At 39.8% G+C, this 23,323-nt stretch overlaps 3 protein-coding genes and 2 long non-coding RNA genes across 5 annotated transcripts; all 5 read right to left on the reverse strand.

The window, feature by feature from the left end:
- Positions 1-2,747: 2,747 nt before the first annotated feature.
- LOC147523080 (uncharacterized) lies at positions 2,748-3,182 on the reverse strand. The gene has a single exon (XM_086569508.1). The coding sequence runs from the start codon at positions 3,180-3,182 to the stop codon at positions 2,748-2,750; it is 435 nt and encodes a 144-aa protein (XP_086425634.1).
- Positions 3,183-3,874: 692 nt separating this feature from the next.
- On the reverse strand, positions 3,875-4,261 carry LOC147523081 (uncharacterized). Its single transcript, XM_086569514.1, has one exon. The coding sequence runs from the start codon at positions 4,259-4,261 to the stop codon at positions 3,875-3,877; it is 387 nt and encodes a 128-aa protein (XP_086425640.1).
- Positions 4,262-8,819: 4,558 nt separating this feature from the next.
- On the reverse strand, positions 8,820-19,441 carry LOC147523082 (uncharacterized). Its single transcript, XR_015215553.1, has 2 exons — positions 18,367-19,441; positions 8,820-9,817 (listed from the first exon to the last, which is right to left on the reverse strand). It is a non-coding gene; the product is annotated as an uncharacterized LOC147523082 (long non-coding RNA).
- LOC147523083 (uncharacterized) lies at positions 14,741-17,139 on the reverse strand. Its single transcript, XM_086557570.1, has 2 exons — positions 16,644-17,139; positions 14,741-16,575 (listed from the first exon to the last, which is right to left on the reverse strand). Exons 1-2 carry the CDS (start codon positions 17,137-17,139, stop codon positions 14,741-14,743), a joined length of 2,331 nt encoding a protein of 776 aa, XP_086413696.1.
- A 436-nt stretch (positions 19,442-19,877) lies between the features above and the next one.
- LOC147523084 (uncharacterized) lies at positions 19,878-22,640 on the reverse strand. The gene is made up of 4 exons (XR_015215554.1): positions 21,680-22,640; positions 20,986-21,103; positions 20,367-20,799; positions 19,878-20,185 (listed from the first exon to the last, which is right to left on the reverse strand). It is a non-coding gene; the product is annotated as an uncharacterized LOC147523084 (long non-coding RNA).
- Between the last annotated feature and the right edge of the window lie 683 nt (positions 22,641-23,323).

Consider the following 23,323-nt stretch of genomic DNA (forward strand, 5'->3'; position numbering starts at 1 on the left):
GTAAGGGGCTGAGAACCCCTATTTCACTTTATAGGCTTGCAAGAACTTGGCCACCTTCGCTCCCGTAAACTGAGTACTATTGTCAACGATGATTACGTATGGCAACCCAAACCTGCAGATGATATTCTCCCATAGAAACTTTATGATTTGTGCTTCCTTCACCTGTTGCAGTGGCATGGCTTCAATCCATTTTGTGAAATAATCCGTTGCCGCGAGCATGAATCTCCTTTTGCCGCTAGCCATGGGTAGCGGCCCCACTATATCCATTGCCCACATAGCAAAAGGCCACGGACTTGAGACGTTATGAAGGGGTTTTGCGGGGGCGAATATCAGCTGGGAAAATCTCTGGCATTTGTCACATTTCTTTGCAAATTCCATAGCATCCTTTTTCATGTGGGGCTAGAAATACCCCTGTGTCAGTAGGCGATGGGCCGTCGTTCTCCCCGCTGAGTGGCCCCCGCAATCCCCCTCATGTAACTCTGCCAACACTTCATGCGATAGCAGCGGACCCAAACATTTTAACAGCGGCCCATTGAAGTTTTTTCGATATAGCTCTCCTTCCAGTAGAACGTATCTCCGAGAAGTTTGCTCCCATCTCCTTCTTTCTTTTTTATCTGTCACTTCCTTCCCAGCCAAAAAGTCCTTAATTGGATCCGTCCAACTCTCCTTCTCTTCCGTGACCTGACAAATCTCTATCATCTCCTCGGTGCTCGGTTTTTCCAGTCTTCCCACACGTATCGTTCTTTCCTCCGACCCAGGGATGGCAGCTGCTACATATACCAGGGCATCAGCATGTCTGTTCTCTCCCCAGTCTAAATGAAGGAAACGGAGCTTTGTGAACTTCACAGACCTTTTACGCACCACCTCCAAATATCTGGCCATCCTGGGGCATCTAGCTGCGAACCCTCCATTCACTTGGCATACCACTAAGTTTGAATCAGAATATACTATCAGCTCTTGCACTCCCAGATCTTCGGCCATTCTTAATCCTGCAATCACTGCTTCGTACTCTGCCTCATTACTGGATGCCGCAAACCCTAATTTCATGGTTTGCTCTATTCTGCTATTGTCGGGCGTAACCAAAACCACCCCTATGCCGTTGCAGGTATCTGTCGCTGATCCATCGGCGAACACCCTCCACCCATTCCTCTTATCCCAAGGGTCTAGGATATCTAGCTCACCTTCTCGTTCTGGTTCCATAATTTTTTCCTTTCCCCAGGTGGGATCCTCTGCAGGAAACTCCACCATAAACTCAGCCATTTCCTGTGCCTTTTCCGCAGTCCTTATCTGATATTGTATCTCATAGGAACTCAGTATCACTGCCCACTTCAACATCCTACCCGAATTTTCTGTCTTCAGTGCTTGTCTCAGAGGCAGATTCGTTACTACCACTACCACATGTGCTTCAAAGTAGGGTTTCAGTTTGAGGGTGGAGAAAACTAGCGCCAAGACATACCTCTCAATCCTACTGTACCACATCTCTGCATCTAACAGAGTCTTACTCTGAAAATACATTGGCTTCTCTATTTTGTCCACCACACGCACTAGAACTGAACTAACCGCATACTCCGTGGCCCCCAAGTACAAATATAGCTTTTCCCCGATCTCGGGCCGTGATAGCAAAGGCGCTTTGCCCAAATATTTCTTCAAGTTCTGGAATGCCTCCTCACACTCCGCGGTCCATACGAAGTGCGGTGTGCTCCTTAATAATCGATACAGCGGTCTGCATTTATTGGATGACTTGGAAATGGATCTATTCAGTGCCGCTACCCTTCCTGCTAACCGCTGTACTTCCTTCACATTATGCGGAGATGGCATCGCTACCAGGGACCTTATCTGCTCGGGATTAGCCTCGATTCCCCTATGAGTAACAATATAGCCCAAGAACTTCCCTGTAGTCACCGCGAAAGTACACTTCTCAGGATTCAGTTTCAAATTGTACTTACGTAGTATCCCGAACGTTTCCCGTAACCCCTCTATATATTCCTCCTCTATCATGCTTTTCTCCACCATGTCGTCTATATAAATCTCGATTCCCCTCTGGATCTTGCTTGCGAACATTTTTTCTCCCAACCGCTGGAAGGTTGCCCCTGCATTTTTCAAACCAAACGGCATCCTCGTGTAGCAATATGTACCGCCCTCCACCACAAATGATGTCTTCTCTTGGTCTGGCTCATACATCGCAACCTGATTATACCCCATCGAGGCGTCCATGAAAGAAAATATTTCGAACCCGGCCGTCCTGTCCACCAACTCCTCTACTCGCGGCATGGGATAGCTGTCCTTCGGGCACTCCAGGTTGACATTGGTAAAGTCCACGCACATACGTACTTTCCCATTCTTTTTCAGTACCGCGACTATGTTTGATAACCAGTCCGTGAACTCCACCTCTCGGATTATCCCAGCCCCCTTCAATCTGGCAATCTCTTCCCGAATCCCCTCTGCGTATTTCGGTCTGAGACTTCGCAATTTTTGTCTCACTGGTTTGGCATCCTCTCTCATAAGCAGGTGGTGACATGCGAACTCTGGGTCCAACCCTGTAACGTCCTCTATCGTCCATGCAAAGACATCTCTATTATCTGACAATAACTGTATCAACTTAGTCCTCCACTCCTCAGGCAAACTTGACCCTACGACGTGATCTTCTCCTCTTCCCCTATCCCAATATTCACTACCTCTATCTCGTCAAGCGTCTTGGGATCTGCCGACGCCTCATCACCCCCCTCCCCAGAGGTGCACTGTAACTGCTATGCCAGCCTCTTCCTAAGGTTGGAAGTTTCTCCTTCTGACCCACCGATCAAACGTTTCACGCTTCCTCTGTGACTATTCTTGGCTGTTACCTGATCCCCGTAGACCTCATACTTGTCGGTAGGTGTGGGGAACCATATCACCTGGTAATACGTAGATGGGAAAGACTTCATCTCATGAATCCACTGCCTTCCCAAGATTGCATTGTATTGTGAAGCCGCATCCACTACCATGAAGCGGGTGAAGACGGTCACCGGCCCCGCCGTCACGGGCAATAAGAGTTCCCCCATGGGCTCTGTCATACTCCCGTTAAATCCATACAAATTAGTGCGCGAAGGGCGCAACTGCTTAGGATCAACTCCCATTTCCTCCAAGGCTCCTTTGAACAACAGATCTACTGCACTTCCACAATCGATCAACACCCTTTTCACCATGTAGTTTTCCCATTGCTACTGTGATGACCAGCGCGTCCTCATGTGGCAAATCCACTGCCCGTAGGTCCGCGTTGCTAAAGACGATTTTATCCTTCTCGGCCACTGTGACCTCTCTTTGCCGTGGCTTATTCGTCCTCTCATTAATTTGTTGGATGCTCGCTGTCCGCCGTATCTTGTCTCTATGGGCATTATGACTCATAACTTCCCCACTGTAAATTACATTGATGGTTCCCAGTATTCTTCCCTGCTGCGGCACTCACTCTTCGTTCTGGCCGTCTCTCACAAATTCTCCCATCCTCCCTTTCTCCACCATCCTCTGCACCAACCACTTGAGAGCGTAACAGTCATTCGTCTCATGATTTCTTATCTGATGGTATGCACAGAGTGGCTTCTCAGGTATTTTCGCTGGCATACTTCGCGGTCCTTCATATCCTGGTAAACCCTTTATTAAGGGCAAAATCTCACTGAGCGGTTTGTTCAACTTCGCGGTATGGCTTCCTCTCCTTGTACTCCCTTCGGATCCTTTCTCGACTTCCCTCCGTTCGTTCTCTGTATTCGCGGTATCTACCACTTTCTTTTTCCGATGCCCCCGATTTCCGCCGTTCTTGTTCCTTCTCCAAAGATAACACAGCCTTCCCTGCCCTCTTAGAATCCTTTTGCATAGAGTCTTCATATCTTATATATTTTTCCACTCATGGATACAACTCATGTAACGTCGCTATCTCATTCTTTGCTACGGACTGGTGAACTCCGGTTCCTGGACGCAATCCCCTTTCAAATGCTATCACCGCTGTCCTCTCATCCAGATTCTCTACCTTCAGTGTCTCCGCCTTGAATCGACATAGGAACTCTCTAATTGACTCCGCGGACCGTTGTCGCACATTGAACAGAGCCGCGATGTCCACCACCCTCTTCTTCTGGTGTATGAAATAATCCACGAACGCCTGCTCCAACTCTTGAAAGTTCTTAATGCTCCCAGACGGCAATCTATAGTACCAATCCGATGCGCCCCTTTTCAGACTAGCCTGGAACATAATGCACCGCAGACCATCAAACCGAGCCTCCTGCCATAGCGGCATCTGCTGTCAAAAATGATGGATGTGGTCCGCCGGGTCTCCTTTGTCGTCGTACCTCTCAAACCTCGGCTGGGCGAATCGCTTGGGAACCTCTGATGCCCATATGTCATCTGCTAGCGGGTTACGGTTCAACCCATCCACCACCTGGCTGGCCGCTCCCCCACGCTCCTTCGTCTGCCGCTGATTGGCTTCCCTATCATTGTCTATCATTTCTTGGACTTGCTCCATTGTTAACCCCGCCACCAGGTTTTCCACTAGGTTTGGTCCGGTCTCCTCCCCGTCTCCAGATTCCTCACTCCGCTCTTCCCCTGCCTCATCCTCCATCTTCTCTCTCTCTCTCCGCAGCTCATCGTTTTCCTCTCTCAGCCTTTTGATCTCTTCACGCATCAGACGCGCCTCTTCCGCCGCTCGTCCTTCTTCCAGTTCTTCCCCCTCCTTTATCATAGCTTCCGGCGTCGGCTCCTGATCCCTAACTTTCTTTGGCCTTCCCGCTGCTCGCTTCGGTGCCATTTCTGAGTTGCTCTTCTCTGTCCCCACAGACGGCGCCAAATGTATAGACCCCTAATTCACTACTACATAAATGTCTAGCTCTCTAGTTCACTCTTACACAAAATGTATGGACCCTCCTTTTCTCTCTTTCTTCTCTCTTTTTCTTGTTCCTCTCTCCCTCATTTTCTCCAGTGGCCTCCCTCTTTTCTCCACCTCTTCTCCTTTTTATATTCCTTTTTTCTTCCTTGGGACCGTCCACCTGGCCTGTCATCCTATGACCCCGATGTCGGCCGTACACTTGCCACCGTGGACTAAGGTTCCGCGGCCTTGATCCGCTGCTCCTGCTCGTCCTTGCGTATGTTGCTCCCTATCAGCTGCACCGCGGACTCGGTCCAAGAGGTACACATCATGCTATTACAGTAAACATGCTCCCCTGCTTTAGAACTTATTGGCCAGTTTATAAGGTAAATATCAAGGTACTCCAGTTGAAGACTCTTATAGTGATTAGTCATAATGAAATTGAAATGCACCCAAAGTTTATTCATATAAATATTCCATGGTAATTTATTAGAAACTAAATGGATTGTATTGACATTCACATTAATGAAAACATAGATTACAAGATGACATACAACCTCAAACCTAAACCCTAGCAAACAATCGATACATTAATACCTTATATAAACTATGTTTCTAACATTGTCAATGATTGTTAAAAAGAAAAAGAAATCTGAAAATGCATTAGGTGAAATTTTTACAAAATAGTGAAAATAACAATGAATGAGTGAAGCTACCTCAGAGAATTCTTAAGAGCAGGGAGTACACGATCTTGATGAGCGTCACTACACCATAACTTGGAAGTTATAAAGAACTCTTCTCTAGATTTTACAAGGCCAAGTGCAAGTGCTTCCTTTATAGCTTCACCAAGTGCCTACTCCGTCTGGTACAACGAAGCCGTATCAAAGTGTCTGTAACCAGCTTTTATCCCATTAATTATCTCCGACTTTATGGAATCTGATGCTGCCATAGGATAGGTCACTGTGCCAAAGCCAACAAGAGGCATCCGATGGCCGGAGTTCAGAATAACATCAGGAACATTAGCCATCTCTCTTGCACTGGTTTAAGTTCTCATAGTTGCCAATTTTCTTCTTCTATTTATATGCATTGTTTTGGTTAACTAGTTCCATTATTGGCATGGCCAGGAATCACCATACCAACTTTGTTTGCGAGTTCCATTATTGTTGATGTGCCATTCATCAAGTAAACATCACTTAGCTTTTGTTTTTTGTCGATAATTCATCACTTAGCTGCTTTAGAACACTTTTGACCACACTGATAATTCATCACTTTTATCCCATTAACTAGTTCCATTATTGATATGGCCGCCAGGAATCACCGTACCAATTTTGTTTGCTAGTTCCATTATTGTTGTTGCATTATTGTTGATGTGCCATTCATCAAGTAAACATCACTTAGGCTGTTTTTTTTTTGATAATTCATCCCTTAGCTTCTTTAGAACACTTTAGATAATAGAGAACCCAAATTGCATATCCAGAAGTAGGTGCCGACTAGCAAAGTCGGTAAAACTTTGGGTGATGATACCAAAGAAACAACCTCATAAATTTTTTTCGATTAGGATACCATGAAGAATTTTGGAATAAGGAGAATTTAAGGAGACAACTCTTTTTTTTTTTTTTTTTTTTTTTTTTTTGCTAAAGATACTATAATAACTCTTACATACTCAATATGGGACTAAAACCTGTAATGTAGTATACTACTATTCATATATCTCAACACAGATAGGTGAAGTACTTTGACTAAAAACTTTATTTTCAAGGGTGGGTTACACAAATATCTTTCAATGAGCCCAGTGACGGAGCAAGGAATTTCATCCAGGTGGGGCACCACAGAATGTGACTACTGACAATAAATTTCTAATACGTTTATAATTTTATCACCCCAACCTTTTGAATAGAAGAATAACAAAATATATAGTCGATACTTCATTAGAAAAATTAACACAATGTTGGAATAAGGTCGGTGCAACTAATTTGGAAAACACCTACGATTTGGCTTGTGCCAAATTGAATTAGAAATAGAGAACCCGTTATTGATTTGGAATTGAATTAGAAATAGGAAACTAATTGTTGTGAACCAATCTCCATGCGGGTTTGGAAACAATTTCCTAATTCTTTTAGGAAATCCATTGTGGACTTGGGGTCTATATATACTCCATTAGACTTGGAAATTTGTAAGAAAGAGAGGAGAGCAAAAGTTGTAGAAAATTGGTGAGAGCCAAAATTGTAATGAGGAGAATATGGTGAGAGAGAATTTGTGAGTTCCATTGGGGCTCTTGGATATTTGTGAGTGTTTGTAATTTGTTCTCTCTATTGATAATTAAATCTGCTTTTGTTGGTGGATGTAGGCATTGCCGAACCACATAAAATCTCTGGTCTCTTCTTCTCTTGTTCGTGTTAGTTGGTTACACACTTCCACCACACTCATTGTTTGTTTATTGCTTCCGTTGCATTATTGGTATATACTAGCCAATTGGCCCGCCTGTGGCCGGGCCTGCTACATTGATAGTTTACTCGATGAACTGATTTTACTTTTATCAAACTATTAACAACTATAATACAACATTACCCAGCGTTACCTACCATTATCTGTAATACCTACCATTGGCAGAGTATTGAGTGACCTTCCTCCACTGAAATATAATTGATGCATTAGTAGCATAAAAACTTAATAGCGGGCCTGCCATATGAAATTAATTTTCCTTTGTACTAATTCTTTTGAGAAGTATAATGATTCTTTCAAGGAGTAGTAGGTATAGACAAATTGATCCATAGTCATTTCAATCTAAAATTGTGGAGTATGAAATTCTAGCTTACGAATCATCCAATTGTGAATTACCATAATTAACCAATAATAATTAATACCCTACGAACCATGATATTCTCAATCTCGCAAAGAGTATCATGCTTTATATGGTCTTCACTCAGTTGTAGACTTTGGTTGTGGTTGGGTTTTCTATAACGAAATAAAATATCTTCACCAATGCATGATTTTCAAAAAGTATTTATGGAGATGTAACCTCACACAGCATACCAAAACAACATAAACAACCACCCAATCAAATGATACATGGAGGGGTCTTATGAAACAAAATATTTGCAAAACCACCAAGTAGATGGAAACTGAACAACATATAGCTTATAGGACACCCACTGGATAACACATTATCAAAATAGAGGCTACTTTGAATACATGAGGCCAATACGACTAATATCACAAATTCACAATACAAACTCGCCAGATACTGAAATAGACTACTATCTTGAATGAGTTCCTGTTAATACCACTGCACTTCTAAGAGTGCAAATGGTTTGGTAAAGCCTTGAAGACTTGAAGTACGTAGTCTATAATTCTCGACTTACGACAATATTCCCAATAGAAAACAATAATATATGAAACAGAGGCAGCTAAAACTGAAAATAACATGTGATAGGAAATTAACCGGCCTAAATAAACAGGTTAATTAAACCCCACTTTACTTATACTAATACTCGCAAGCGCACGAGGTCTATCGTAATAGGTGTGCAAGAACGAAGTCGATCCCACAGGGATTGCTGTTTAGGAACAATTGAATATTAAAATACTACTTAACCTAATCCGAACTATATTAGTTTATGAAGTTTTGATTAACTAATAACTAGTCTTATTTAACTTAATTATGAAAACTATAGAACTTATATTAAATTATCAATGGAGAGACTACTAAGGCATTCGAATCCACCCTAGACTGTTGTAAGTATCCTAATTCAATTAATTCAAAGTTCTCTTTTTAATTACGAAGTAGCACGAGTTTAAAAGGAAACCCTAGCTTTCTCGAAGATGTGAACGTTGAGCTCTTATATAAATCTATATATTGGTTTGATCAATTTCAACAAACGGGAATATAAACTCCTAGAAAAATCGCCTTCTTACAAAGACGACTTCTCACAAGTTTACGTAAACGGTAAAAACGATGCTTTGATAAGAACGGAATATGTATCTAACGATTAACTAGTCAAGTCATGAAAGATATAATTAATGAAAGTATACCACTAATATCGATACGAAAATGATCACTGAATCTTTACGTTCCGTGAACAATGAATCAACTAAACAGTATAAACATACGCAAGTCTAGGGCTTCATCTAATCCCTAGCTTATAGTTTAGCTACACATAATAACTGGAACCATAAAACAGAAGAAATAAAACTCCCTTAACAAAACCAAAGCCTGTTGTGAAGTCCTCTCCTCTTGCTTGCCTATTCCAACAGTTGTGCTCGTAGCTTAAAGTCACGGCCTCGCAAGATATCTCCTGGTTCAGCCCACGTGAGGTCTTCTCCTTCTCTCTCTCTCTCCGTTTTGGAGAGTTCCAAATGACCGTAGTAACTCTGCTTCCTGCTTTTGTTCTGCGTTTTTCCAGCCAAGAGAGCCTTCCTTCACTGCTGTGTTTTCTCTCCTTCTCTCTCTCCTTCCTTATTCGCGAGAATCCTCTTGAAAAGGAAACACCTTTGGTTCCGGTATGGGATCGGCAGTTTTTGGTTTTTATTTGGAAAGGTTCTGTTTTTCGTTTTTCTTTCCTCTTCGCAAGAATGAATGGAGAAGGAAACTAAAGATCTTGATTCGGTGGTAGCGATGTGGGCTTTTAATTTATTGGTTCGAATTTGTAAAGCTTCAATGGAGGGAAAGTTTTTGTTTCTGTTCGTGAGAGATGAAGGTGGAAACTAAGGTCTGATTCGGTGCTCTCGGGTGGACATGAACCGGTATGGCCATTAGTTGGTTGTGTGGGCTTTAGTCTTGAATACGGATTGGTTTGCAATTCTTGGGCCTTTTGCTGGTCACATGCCCACTGAACTTCATGGGTACGCTGGTCTTTAGCACATAGGCTTTTATAGCTACCTCCTTCAAACTGACTTTATATATTCTGCAGCTCCACTGAACTAGATCAACGTACACACACTAATATCTTCGAATCTCGATAGTTTCAACACTTTTAATCATATTAAGTCCAATTCCTGTAGAACCACCAAAAATACACTAACTAAATCAAACGAATAAATTAAACGAACTAACTAATATAAAATTGAGCGTGAATAATGTAATATTTATGCGTTTATCAAATACCCCCAAACTTACATTTTGCTAGTCCTCAAGCAAAACTAAATCTAAACTAATAACAAAAATTAAAAATCCTAACTCATTTTCGTAGGAATCACGATTACACTTAGCATGTGCAACAAACCTTTTAAACCCCTAGGTTTACCCTAGTGGACGAGTTTAGTCTCGTGAGAGTTTTCAGAGAAGATACTCACAAACTTCATCTATACTATAATGACTAAGAAATAACAGTAATGTTTCCTTAATTTAATCTCAGGTATTCATGCATCTCATTAGTAAGGAATAAAAAATACTCATTTTAAAACCTAAGTTAATACATGCATAATAATCAAATCATCTAAAAATAAACATACATGCAATGAACAAAACTATGAAATGCAGTGGCAGGTCCGTTTCTGAAACTTTGGAATAGCGTCCTTAAGTAGGTCCTCACAAATATGTCAAGACAAAATACTCGATTTTTCCACTCGGGGTTTTCACTCCTTCCGATTAATGCGGTGGGCACTTTTTTCCTCTTAATCTCAATGACATCCAAAGGAGCCGAGGTCGATCAAACACATCTGCCACTTACTATCACACCAACCTATTCCTAATTGAGCTAAAGGTCTTTATTAGGTGTTATGTATGGCTTAGGTGATAGTTTAAGAATAAATGGAATGGATAAACAAAATAGACAAGTCTGAGAAAATAAGGTCTTCAAATTCCGTAACTAGAGAAAGTCTTGTTCTTACTTTGCTTCTACACTTTGTTTCCATCCTTAGCCCTTTTGTTTTGGTTTTTTGACTCCTTTGATTCTATTTTTGGAGTTCTAAGTTTTTTATTTTATTTCTATTTATTTTTCTTTTCTTTGGATGGAAACTTTCTTTTATTTATTTTTCTTTTGAAGCAACTAACAAATTCTTGATTTTCCACAGGTCTTTCTCATTTCTTTTCTTCATTTCATCCTATTTCTCAAACTTATCAAATGGGTAGGCTATTTTTATTTATTTATTATTATTATTTTTATATAGGGTAAGGAATTTGCGGTTTATAAAAAGGCTAATAAAAGGCTCAGTGGGGTGACTAGCGGAAAAAATATTCTTTAGGTTTGAATTTCTGGCTATATCGATCCAAAGATGGCCTAAATTCTCTTTTAGGATATGGTATGGTGATCAAGCAAGTGGGACGTGTGTTTCTCTACTCGGAATTAACTTCTCCCTTGTGTCATCACTCAGATATCAACTCATATGAGGCTTTTAGGCTAGATTCTCACCGGATATGTAAAATTAAGCACTCTAACCTAGGTCTCAGAAAAGTACTGCCAAGTACAAATATAACGTTCATGCAAGACATTTATGAAAAGATGCGAGACTATTATTACCTATATCTTAACCTAAGTTTCTTAATAACTACTCTTAATTCTAATGCTAACTGAGATTTCTAGACTATAATCATCATAGAAAAGGAAACAATACCACTACCCTTAAGTGCATAGTATACATAAGTTTTATTTTTCGCTAAACAAAACATTTTGTTCCCACCCCCAAACTTAGTTTAGACATTGTCCTCAATGTTGACATATATGCTTAATTCCAAAAATTAATAACATGGACAAGTAAAAGAATTAGGAAAAAAGTTACCAATAGCTCCATGAACGAAAAATAAAACTCGAGTCACCTGTAGAAATTAGTACCTCACTAAAGATATAATATCGATAAAATAGAAAAGGAACCAATTTACTATGATGACTAACCTGTGGCACATATCTCATTCCATAGAGTTACACGTCTCCAAAAACACGGAGAAAAGGTGCTAAAGTGGAATGCATGAGATATGCGAAAGGTACACATGACTCAAAAATAAAAACATGGGTTGCCTCCCACAAGCGCTACAGTTAACGTCTCTAGCAGACGAATGCTTCACACAACTGTTGGGCTTAGTGTCGCAACCATCCACAAATAAAAACATGCATATAGAATAAGCAAATGCGAACAATAAAATGGAAAATAAATTCCCAACTATTATGGCCATATTCATTGCTCCATCCTGTTCACCGAACTCTTTTTGGTTGTCTTCGCTTAGTTGTTGGGGTTCGACCGACCGGTCCCTCTAAAACCGGAAATTTTCGCGGTCAACAGAGGTCGCGGGCTGGTGCGCTTTTACTTTGGGCGCAAAGCGCCTCGATTTTTTTTTTTTTTCTAGAGTTCTGGTGTTTTTTTTTGCCAGAGCGCCGAGTTGAATTCTCTCGACGCAGCCTTTTAGGGGCGCAGTGCGCTCAGAGTTGAATTCTCTCCGACGCGCTTAGAGCAGTGCGCTCCACTTGGGGGCAGGTGCGCTCAGAGTTGCTGAGGTGCTAAAATGGTGAAGAACAACGAGAAACGTGGGAGTGAAAGGTGAGAGATGGAAGTTAGGTGTAGTGTGGGTTGTGAGTGTAAAATGAATGAAGTTTTTATAGGTTTTGAGTTGCTAAAACGAATCGGGAAGTTGCCAAAAAGCTTTTACGGCAATTTCCGGAAATACTAAAAACATGGGTTGCCTCCCCCACAAGCTTACAGCTTAACGCCTCTAGCGCATCGAATACTTCACAATAACCGACAAGGCTATGTGGGCTTATCAACAAGCCGGATACTCAATCAGTCATGATAAATAGGATCAAGCAAACTTACCTCTTCCACATCCTGCCCGGCCAAACCTTCAAGGTATGGTTTCAAACGTTGACCATTTACCTTAAACACACGACCATCCGTAGGATCTTCTATCTCAACAACACCATGAGGAAAAACAGTTTTAACAATGAAAGGACCAGTCCACCTAGAACGTAACTTACCAGGAAAAAGACGCAAATGAGAATTATATAACAAGACTTTTTTATTAGGTTTAAAAGACTTTTGAAGAATAGATTTATCATGAAAAATCTTAGTCGGCTCTTTGTAAATCTTGGCATTCTCGTATGCCTCATTCCTTAACTCAGCTAACTCATTCAACTGAAGTTTACATTGTGAACCAGCCTTACGCATATCGAAGTTAAACGTTTTAATGGCCCAAAAAGCACGATGTTCCAATTCTACAGGAAAATGACATGCCTTTCCAAACACAAGCCTGTAAGGAGACATACCAATAGGAGTCTTATAAGCAGTTCTATAAACCCAAAGAGAATCATTAAGACGTTGAGACCAATCCTTACGGGTCGTCGCATCTTTTTTCTAAAATCCGCTTTTAATCTCCTATTAGATACTTCAACTTGGCCACTAGTTTGAGGATGATATGGGGTAGCAAGCTTATGAGTAATAGAGTACTTTTTCATTAAAGATTCAAATGCTCGGTGTGTAAAATGAGTACCATTATCACTTATAATTGCACGAGGAGTACCAAAACGAGAAAATATATTATATTTTAAAAAGTTAACTACGACTTTATGATCATTCATTTTACATGGCACCGCCTCAACCCACTTAGAAACATAGTCTACGGTAACAAGGATATAAAGATAACCAAAGGAAGGAGGGAAAGGACCCATGAAGTCAATACCCCATACATCAAAAAGCTCCACAACTAAAATAGGGGAAAGAGGCATCATGTTCCTATGGGAAATATTACCTGTACGCTGGCATCTATCACAATTAAAACAAAACTCATGTGCATCCCTAAATAGAGTAGGCCAATAAAAACCACACTGCAAAACCTTCGCAGCCGTCTTTTTAGGACCAAAGTGACCACCACATGCATGGTCATGGCAAAAAGAGAGAATACTATGAAACTCATTCTCAGAGACACATTTCCTAACAATCTGATCAGGGCATGACTTAAACAAGTATGGATCATCCCAGAAAAAATTCCTAACCTCAGCAAGAAACTTAAATTTATCTTGTTGTCTCCAATGAGAGGGAAACTGTTTCGTTACAAGATAATTAACAATATCCGTATACCAAGGCGATTGTGATATAACAAAAAGTTGCTCATCGAGGAAAAGATTCATTTATTGGGCAAAATATCGGTAGAGGATTCTACTATAAGTCTAGACAAGTGGTCGTGACCACGTTCTCCTCCACCACTTCTTATCCCTAATCTCTATATCAAACTCTTGCAACAAGAGTACCCAGCGAATCAAACGCACTTTAGCGTCCTTCTTAGTAAGGAGATTTTCAAAGCCGAATGATCAGTAAACACGACAACCTTAGACCCTATGAGGTAAGACCTAAATTTGTCTAAAGCAAACACAACAGCTAACAACTCTTTCTCAGTTGTAGTGTAGTTCATCTATGCATCATTAAGGGTTCGACTAGCATAATAAATAACATGGGGCAACTTGTCAAACCGTTGACCTAAAACAGCCCCAACTACATAGTCAGATGCATCACACAATAACTCAAAAGGCTCATTTCAATCAGGTGGTTGTATGATAGGAGCGGTAGTCAATAAATGCTTAAGCTTCTCAAAAGCTTTCAAACAATCGTCATCAAAGACAAAAGCGACGTCCTTACCAAGTAAATTGCATAAGAGACGAGAAATCTTGCTAAAGTCTTTAATGAAACGCCTATAAAAACCAGCATGACCTAAGAATGACCTAATATCTTTCACAGTCTTAGGTGGTGGAAGACCAGAAATGACATCAACCTTGGCCTTATCGACCTCAATTCCTTTACTAGAAACAATATGACCAAGAACAATACCCTGTTGAACCATAAAATGACACTTCTCCTAATTCAACACAAGATTCTTCTCCTTGCACCTAATTAACACTAATTCTAAACGGTGCAAACCTTCATCAAAAGAATCCCCAAACACTGAGAAGTCATCCATAAACACCTCAAGAAACCTTTCTACCATATCAGAAAAAATACTCAAAGATGCATCATTTGGAAGGTACCAGGTACATTACATAATCCAAAAGGCATACGACGATAGGCAAAAGTTCCAAAAGGACAAGTAAAAGTAGTCTTTTCTTGATCCTCAGGGATAATACATATTTGGTAATAACCGGAATAACCATCAAGAAAATAATAGTATTTATGACCGGCTAACCTCTCAAGCATCTGGTCAATAAACGGAAGAGGAAAGTGATCTTTCCTAGTGGCCAAATTCAACTTACGATAGTCAATGTAAAAACACCATTCATTAGTCATACGGGTGGGAACTAACTCACCTTTCGCATTTTTAACTACTGTAAACCCAGACTTTTTAGGGACAACCTGAACAGGACTCACCCATTTACTATCGGAAATGGGATAAATGATACCCGCATCTAACAACTTGAGAACCTCGGCTCTCACTACCTCTTTCATGTTAGGATTAAGCCGTCTCTGAAACTCACGGGTTGGTTTAGCATCCTTCTCAACATGAATATGATGTATACAATAAGTTGGGCTTATACCATTAATATTAGCAATATTCCACCCTAAAGCTGCTTTATGCTCTTTAAGAACCCTAATCAATTTACCTTCTTGTTCATTATCCAGATTAGAAGCAATAATAACCGGCAAAGAATCATCAGGTCCCAGAAAAACATACTTAAGAGTATCAGGTAATGGTTTCAACTCTAGCTTAGGAGGACTCTCTATAGAATAGACTGGGGTAGACTCAGATGGAGTCAGGTGCTCTATTGTGGCTCTCCACGTATCAGTTTCTAAAATTGGGGTTACATCCAGCAACACATTAACTTCACAAATTACATCATCCACATCACAACCACTACCAGAATTAGTTAAACAAGACTCAACAGGGTCATTAGAATAACTCTCCAAGAAAGTCTCGTGAACTATACTATCAATAAGATTAACATCCCAAAAATCATCAGGTTCAGGAGGTTCTTGACCCACATTAAACACATTAAGTTCTGTAGTCATATTACCAAAAGAAAGTTTTAACACTCCATTACGACAGTTAATGATAGCATTAGAAGTGGCTAAAAAGGGACGACCTAAAATGACCGGAATATGGTGTTTAGGATCTTGAACAGGTTGTGTATCCAGAACAACAAAGTCAATAGGGAAATAAAATTTATCAACCTGAATCAAAACATCCTCAACAACACCACGTGGAATCCTAATAGACCTATCTGCCAATTGAAGAGTAATTGGTGTAGGTTTCAACTTACCAAGACCAAGCTGTAAATAAACTGAATAAGGCAACAAATTAACGCTAGCTCCTAAATCAAGTAATGCTTTCTCAATCATATGATCACCAATAACACAAGAAATAGTAGGGCATCCTGGATCTCTAAACTTAGGTGGAGTTTGGTTTTGGATAATAGAACTCACTTGCTCAGTTAGGAAAGCTTTCTTGTGCACATTCAACTTACGTTTTTGTGTACACAAATCTTTAAGAAACTTGGCATAGGAAGGAACTTGTTTTATAGCATCAAGTAACGGAATATTTATTTGAACTTGTTTAAACATTTCCATTATTTCATTAAGATTAGAACCTTTCTTAGCCGGAATCAAACATTGGGGAAAAGGAGCTTTAGGTATATAAGATGGCACAGGGTTAGTCTCCACAGCAGTAGGAGGTTCTACACCCTTCCTAGAAGTATTATGACTATTAGATTCACTCACCTCACCTTCCTCCTTCTCACACTCTATAGAATCAGATCTGACCTCAGCGTCCTTAGACATCTCAACCCTATTATCAACACGTTTTCCACTCCTAAGAACAGTGATAGCCTTGGCTCCTCGTGAGCCTGGTTTAAGTTAGAACTTATTTCCAACTGACTCCTCGGATTAGCTACCGATTGACTAGGAAACCTGCCCTTGTCCCTCTCATTCAAAGTATTAGCAATTTGACCTATGTTGATTTCAATCTTCCTAATGGCTTGAGCATTATCCTGAGTAGTCGTTTGACTGGCTTGCATAAACTGTTGCGTTGTGTCCTGGAATTTCATGGTGTTTTGTGTTAATTGAGCAATGGCCTCTTCTATAGGTGAAAGTTTAGGTGGTTGAGGTGCATACTGTGGTACTGGGTTTGAGTTAACCACGGGGCCTCCCTGATGTATACCTTTAGACCAAGACAAATTGGGATGGTTACGCCATCCAGGGTTATACATGTTAGAAAAAGGATTATTGCCTGGCTTTTGGTATGAATTAAAAGCATTGACTTGTGCATTTACACCAGGGCAATTATCTATAACGTGATCAAGACTTTCACACAACAGACACCCAGGGACTTCAACATTGGTAACTGGAGCTAGAGACTTTGTCTCTTTTTCTAGCTCGAGAGCTTCAACTCTTCTAATTAAAGCGGCCATCCTAGCGTTAGGTGTTCAATTCCTTGTCAACGCTGAACAAACCCTTCGTGTAGTAGTACTACTAGCCACCTTCTTAGGCTCGCGACTAGTTTCCCATTCTTTGGACCTTCCGGAGACTTCCTCTAAAAGGTCCACGCTTCTTCTATAGTCTTATCAGAAATCCCAAGTACTCATGGTCTCAATCATAGCCTTAGAATTAAAATCGAGACCCTCATAGAGAATCTGACTAGCCTACCATTCTCTAGGCGTGGTTAGGACACTGCGCAAGAGCATGTCCTTAAACCTCTCCATACACTTCCATAATAATGACTCTCCATCAGTTTGGCAAAAAGATGACAAGTCTTTTCTAAAAGTAGTCGCCTTTTTATGATTAGGGAAAAAGTTCTTTAAAACACAATGCATAACTTTTCCCATCCCGTTATGGAATTCGATGGGAGAGTGTGAAACCAACTCTTGGCTTTTTCTTTAAGAGAAAATGGGAACAATTTTAATTTTATAGCTTCGTCACTAAATTGTTGAAACTTAATAGTCCCACAAATATCCTCAAATTCCCTCACATGAAGATATGGGTCTTTCTCTTCCGTTCCCCTAAACTTAGGAAGGAGCCCCAGCAGATTGGGCTTCAACTCAAAGTGATTAGCATTGGTTGCAGGGGGAACGATGCAAGATGGTCGGGTTGTCCTAGTAGGATATATATATTCCTTAATAGATCTAGGTACTTGGGCAACCACGTTATTATTATTACCTTCCATGTCAGCAAAAATTGGTGTATTGCCAACAAAAGTTACGGGTACCTCTAATTCGGGATGCCTACTTCTCCTAAGGAGAGTGCGTTCAATCTCAGGATCAAACGGTGTAACAGGTGTGTTATCAGACGGAGTTACTACCATAAACTATTTCTAAAACCTAAGACTGTAATAAAAGATGCAGACAATTCACACAAACAATACCAAACAAAAATTACAACCCAGATTGAATTTTAAAACTTGTTTAATATATATTTGCTCCTAAACCCAAATCACATGATTCCCAGTTCTTGTGCAAAAAGCACTGTCACTCGATCCACGCGTAAAAAAGGTTTTCCTAGTGAGCGGGCTAAAACCTGTCCTAATGCAAGATGCCTAAGGCTGGTCAATGTGATTTAACCTTCCTAAATGCAAGAAACAATAAAACAAGCACAACCCACGAAACAAACAAAATTCAACCCCACAAAGTAAAAAGACGTACCTCCGGCGTGAGCCTTCAAGGGCTACTTGCGACGCCGGGTGACGACAACAAGCAACTTCACAACGTCCACAACAAAGTCACGACTATCCCTTGTAAGAAGAAATCTATGCTTAATTATCTGCAAAAATAACTAAAATTAGACACGTAAACTATGAAATAATATATCTACGACTAAACTTAAACTATGAATCACGATAAATAAAACTTTAAAACTCAATTGTACTACTACAATCCCCAGCAGCGGCGCCAAAAACTTGATAGGAAATTAACCGGCCTAAATAAACAGGCTAATTAAACCCCACTTTACTTATACTAATACTCGCAAGCGCACGAGGTCTATCGTAATAGGTGTGCAAGAACGAAGTCGATCCTACAGGGATTGCTGTTTAGGAACAATTGAATATTAAAATACTACTTAACCTAATCCGAACTATATTGGTTTATGAAGTTTTGATTAACTAATAACTAGTATTATTTAACTTAATTATGAAAACTATAGAACTTATATTAAATTATCAATGGAGAGACTACTAAGGCATTCGAATCCACCCTAGACTGTTGTAAGTATCCTAATTCAATTAATTCAAAGTTCTCTTTTAATTACGAGTAGCACGAGGGAAAGGAAACCCTAGCTTTCTCGAAGATGTGAACGTTGAGCTCTTATATAAATCTATATATTGGTTTGATCGAATTTCAACAAACGGGAATATAAACTCCTAGCAAAAATCGTTTTCTTACATCACGACTTCTCACAAGTTTACGTAAACGGTAAAAACGATGCTTTGATAAGAACGGAATATGTATCTAACGATTAACTAGTCAAGTCATGAAAGATATAATTAATGAAAGTATACCACTAATATCGATACGAAAATGATCACTGAATCTTTACGTTCCGAGAACAATGAATCAACTAAATAGTATAAACCTACGCAAGTCTAGGGCTTCATCTAAGCCCTAGCTTATAGTTTAGCTACACATAATAACTGGAACCATAAAACAGAAGAAATAAAACTCCCTTAACAAAACCATAGCCTGTTGTGAAGTCCTCTCCTCTTGCTCGTCTATTCCAACGGTTGTGCTTTCGTGAGCTCAAAGTCACGGCCAAGAAGATATCTCCCGGTTCAGCCCCACGTGAGGTCTTCTCCTTCTCTCTCTCTCTCTCCATTTTGGAGAGTTCCAAATGACTTGATAACTCTGCTTCTCGCTTTTGTTCTGCGTTTTTCCACCAAGAGAGCCTTCCTTCTTTGCTTTGTGTTTTCTCTCCTTCTTCTCTCTCTCTCCTTATTATTAGAAGAATCCTCTTGAAAAGGAAACTCCTTTGGTTCCGGTATGGGATCGGCAGTTTTGGTTTTATTTGGAAATGTTACGTTTTTTCGTTTTCTTTCCTCTTCGCAAAGAATGAATGGAGAAGGAAACTAAAGATCTTGATTCGGTGGTAGCGATGTGGGCTTTTAATTTATTGGTTGAATTTGTAAAGCTTCAATGGAGGGAAAGTTTTGTTTTTCGTGAGAGATGAAGGTGGAAACTAAGGTCTGATTCGGTGCTCTCGGGTGGACATGAACCGGTATGGCCATTAGTTGGTTGTGTGGGCTTTAGTCTTGAATACGGATTGGTTTGCAATTCTTGGGCCTTTTGCTGGTCACATGCCCACTGAACTTCATGGGTACGCTGGTCTTTAGCACATAGGCTTTTATAGCTACCTCCTTCAAACTGACTTTATATATTCTGCAACTCCACTGAACTAGATCAACGTTCACACACTAATATCTTCGAATTTCGACAGTTTCAACACTTTTAATCATGTTAAGTCCAATTCCTGTAGAACCACCAAAAATACACTAACTAAATCAAACGAATAAATTAAACGAACTAACTAATATAAAATTGAGTGTGAATAATGTAATATTTATGCGCTTATCAACATGCAACTACAGGGAGCACTTATCAAATAAGCAACTCATATCGAAAGAGATCTTGCTTACTTCAGGAACTCATACCTAGAAATGCACATATACACATCCCTATTCAATTCCCAAGATGTTTGTGGCCCCCTTTTGATGTACGCAAAGCCTTCATCACCCCAAGTGCTGCCCCAACTATTTGGTACTATCCATACTGGTTTCCCATACTTCTCAACATACCCCGCAAGCAACATTGGATGAAGGATTTTAGTTGGATGCAGTGTCATGTTCACCTTGAGTGTATGCTCAATGTCAAATACACCATGATAATGAATGAAATGATGTTAGTAGTGTAGTCGGTGAAAACTGTCGAATCAGAAATCTAGATAATGCGTACCCCTCTATAAGAAAATAAAAGTTGACAATCATTCACTTTGATCACAACAGGTCTTCTAGCTACTTCTTCTTTTAGAGACTTTGCACTGGTACGACTTTCACCAAAGTCTTTTATCAATATTTTGTTCAAGACCTGTAAGTTTTTATGGAAATATTAGTTACTAATGTTCTTTTATTGGGTAGTAATCTCACTGACTTATTCATAACTTCAACTAATAAAATTGTCAAAACTACTTGATGCGACTCGTGTTCACTTTTAAGTGACAATCCTAGTGCAGTCAGTGGAAACTGTGGAATCAGAAATCTAGATAACGCGTACCCCTCTATAAGAAAATAAAGGTTGACAATCATTCACTTTGATCAGCTACTTCTTCTTTCAGAGACTTTGCACCGGTACAACTTTCACCAAAGTCTTTTATCAATACTTTGTTCGAGACCTGTAAGTTTTTCTGGAAATATCAGTTACTAATCTTTTTTTTTTGGCAGTAATATTCCACATAAAGTCTACCATTCCCAGCTAGTTCGTCAATATAAACCATATATTCCAGTATATATATATATATATATTCGCCCAAAGTCGAACATAAAATCTAATCCAAATTCTGCCACCACATTGAATTAGAAACCTTCATCATTTTTTTTTGACAGTCCAGTCATTGTAAAACTAATCACCGCCTATAGTCTAACTTTGTACCACCTACAACTACATACGATGCTAACTACAAAAAACACCCTTCTTTATCAACAACCATATGAGTATACTGAGTATGTACCATGTCATTCGTATTATTTATGTCAACTGAACTATTTTCAGGGAATATGCTACAAAAGTTAAAAGAAACTGGGTCTTCTAGAGAATTGATAAATCTTATGTTTGCTCTTACTTCCTTGTAGATGGTGAGCGTGCTTTTTCCATGACTTGTGGTTGAGCCAAGATTATCAAGTTTACCTACTTTATTTACCAACTATCCCAACACAAAATCTATTATGCAAAAATTAAGGAAGAAGCAAACCTGTGAACATAAATATAATTTCTGCTCCTTTCAAAAACAATTCCTTTGCATAAGTATCCTACCCATCTGATGGCTTTGGAGTTTGGAGACTTTGCAACATCCATTTTTAGCATAACCCATCTAGACAAGTCCACCATGAAGATCAACTACTCCAACTGAATCTGAGTACCCCTTTCCCAAATTTACTAACATATAGTTTTTTGTTTCCTGAAAAAGAAAAGAGACATTTTGTATGGTTAATTAGTGGAGATGAAAATCACGCAATTGTTAAAAGTATTCTTTAAAATGAAAGAAATGTCAACTATATAGCATTAATTTATAATATGAATGAGACAAATGTTGCACTTGTGATGAAGATGGCATGGGACTTTTTGAACTCTTCAAAAAAAATTCAAAGTTTAGGACCACTATTCAAATTGCTTTGTAAAAACTATTCAAATCATCCGATAAAATTCCAGGAGCATTTAATTGATCCCTTGGAACATCTATAATTGTTTACTTCAGTTAGCAGTCGTTATAGCATGTAGTTTTATAGGACTAATGCAGAATTCTCACAGGATTTGCGTTGTCACGAAAAAATAATAATGAACCAAAGAATAACACATTTTATTATGTAATCCCTAGTAATATTTTTGTGATTAGGATTGAAATATAACTTTGTATGATCCAAAGAAATAAATTTTTTACGTGGTGAGGTTCCCTGGCTCTCTACCTCGTGGGCAATTGGTATTCCTAATATCGATGTATCACAATCAATTACCACTAAATTGGAACTTACGAAAAGGAAATTACCCCTTTGACCAATACAAAAGGAGTTCCTGCTTCTAAAGTGAGAGTATCAATGTTATGCTCCAAGGACTCAAAAATCCCATATATACCTTTCTTTCTAAAGAACCCAAAAAAAGTGTCATGCACGCATCATCAAGGAGCCAACTTCTCTTCAAAGAATGAACTAAACAGGAAAAGGGACTACATTTGAGCTAAACAGGGAGTTTGTATGTCAACGATGCTGGTGTGGTGGTTTAGACAGCTGATAAGCACCCAAAACTGTAATACTAAACCCCGTAGAGACATAGTGTTTTGGTCAATTATATGTTTAATAATCATGAAATAATTATATTTTTCGTACTTTTGCAGGTTTTCGTAGTTAACGTGAATATAATGATAAAACGTGCATCGAAGTACGAGAATACTGGAATACTTGAAGTCTTCCCACTCAGCCCCAGTGAAGCCCAACAAAGCCTGACTAGAGCAGAAGATTCCAAAGGGACAAAACCTGTGCAAAATGGGTCCACATGAAAAGGAGCATCAAACTTTCGAAGCTCACATCTTTCAAACCTGGACGCCGGCTTCGGCTAGTGAACTGCGCGCCAGAGCAACCAGGGTGACGAACTCTACGCAAAAACAGAAAGTTGTAAAAATGCCGAAATCGGCGCCGCCACTGGACACACCATGTGGACCCACTCTGCGGGCCCAAAAGGCATGACGAGTCAGCATAGGCAGGCGGCAAGTGATGGTCACAAATTTGTGCCACCTTGCAAAAGGAAAAGACGTATCAATTCAAAGTTTGAATTGATTTGGGCAAAAGAACAAAACATTAAATGCAAGTTTTGTTTCGTAAACAAAACTTTGGAAGTAATACAA

This window comes from Coptis chinensis, chromosome 1, assembly GCF_015680905.1.
Source record: "Coptis chinensis isolate HL-2020 chromosome 1, ASM1568090v1, whole genome shotgun sequence".
In the NCBI taxonomy this organism is placed as follows: Eukaryota; Viridiplantae; Streptophyta; class Magnoliopsida; order Ranunculales; family Ranunculaceae; genus Coptis; species Coptis chinensis.

Excerpts from the sequence above, each read along its gene's own strand:
- LOC147523080 (XM_086569508.1), bottom strand. The coding sequence starts at position 3,182 with ATGGTGAAAAGGGTGTTGATCGATTGTGGAAGTGCAGTAGATCTGTTG.
- LOC147523083 (XM_086557570.1), bottom strand. The coding sequence starts at position 17,139 with ATGGCCGCTTTAATTAGAAGAGTTGAAGCTCTCGAGCTAGAAAAAGAG. Across the intron at positions 16,576-16,643 it reads TTTGAATGAGAGGGACAAGG|GCTCACGAGGAGCCAAGGCT; the intron begins GCAGGTTTCCTA and ends AACTTAAACCAG.
- LOC147523081 (XM_086569514.1), bottom strand. The coding sequence starts at position 4,261 with ATGCCGCTATGGCAGGAGGCTCGGTTTGATGGTCTGCGGTGCATTATG.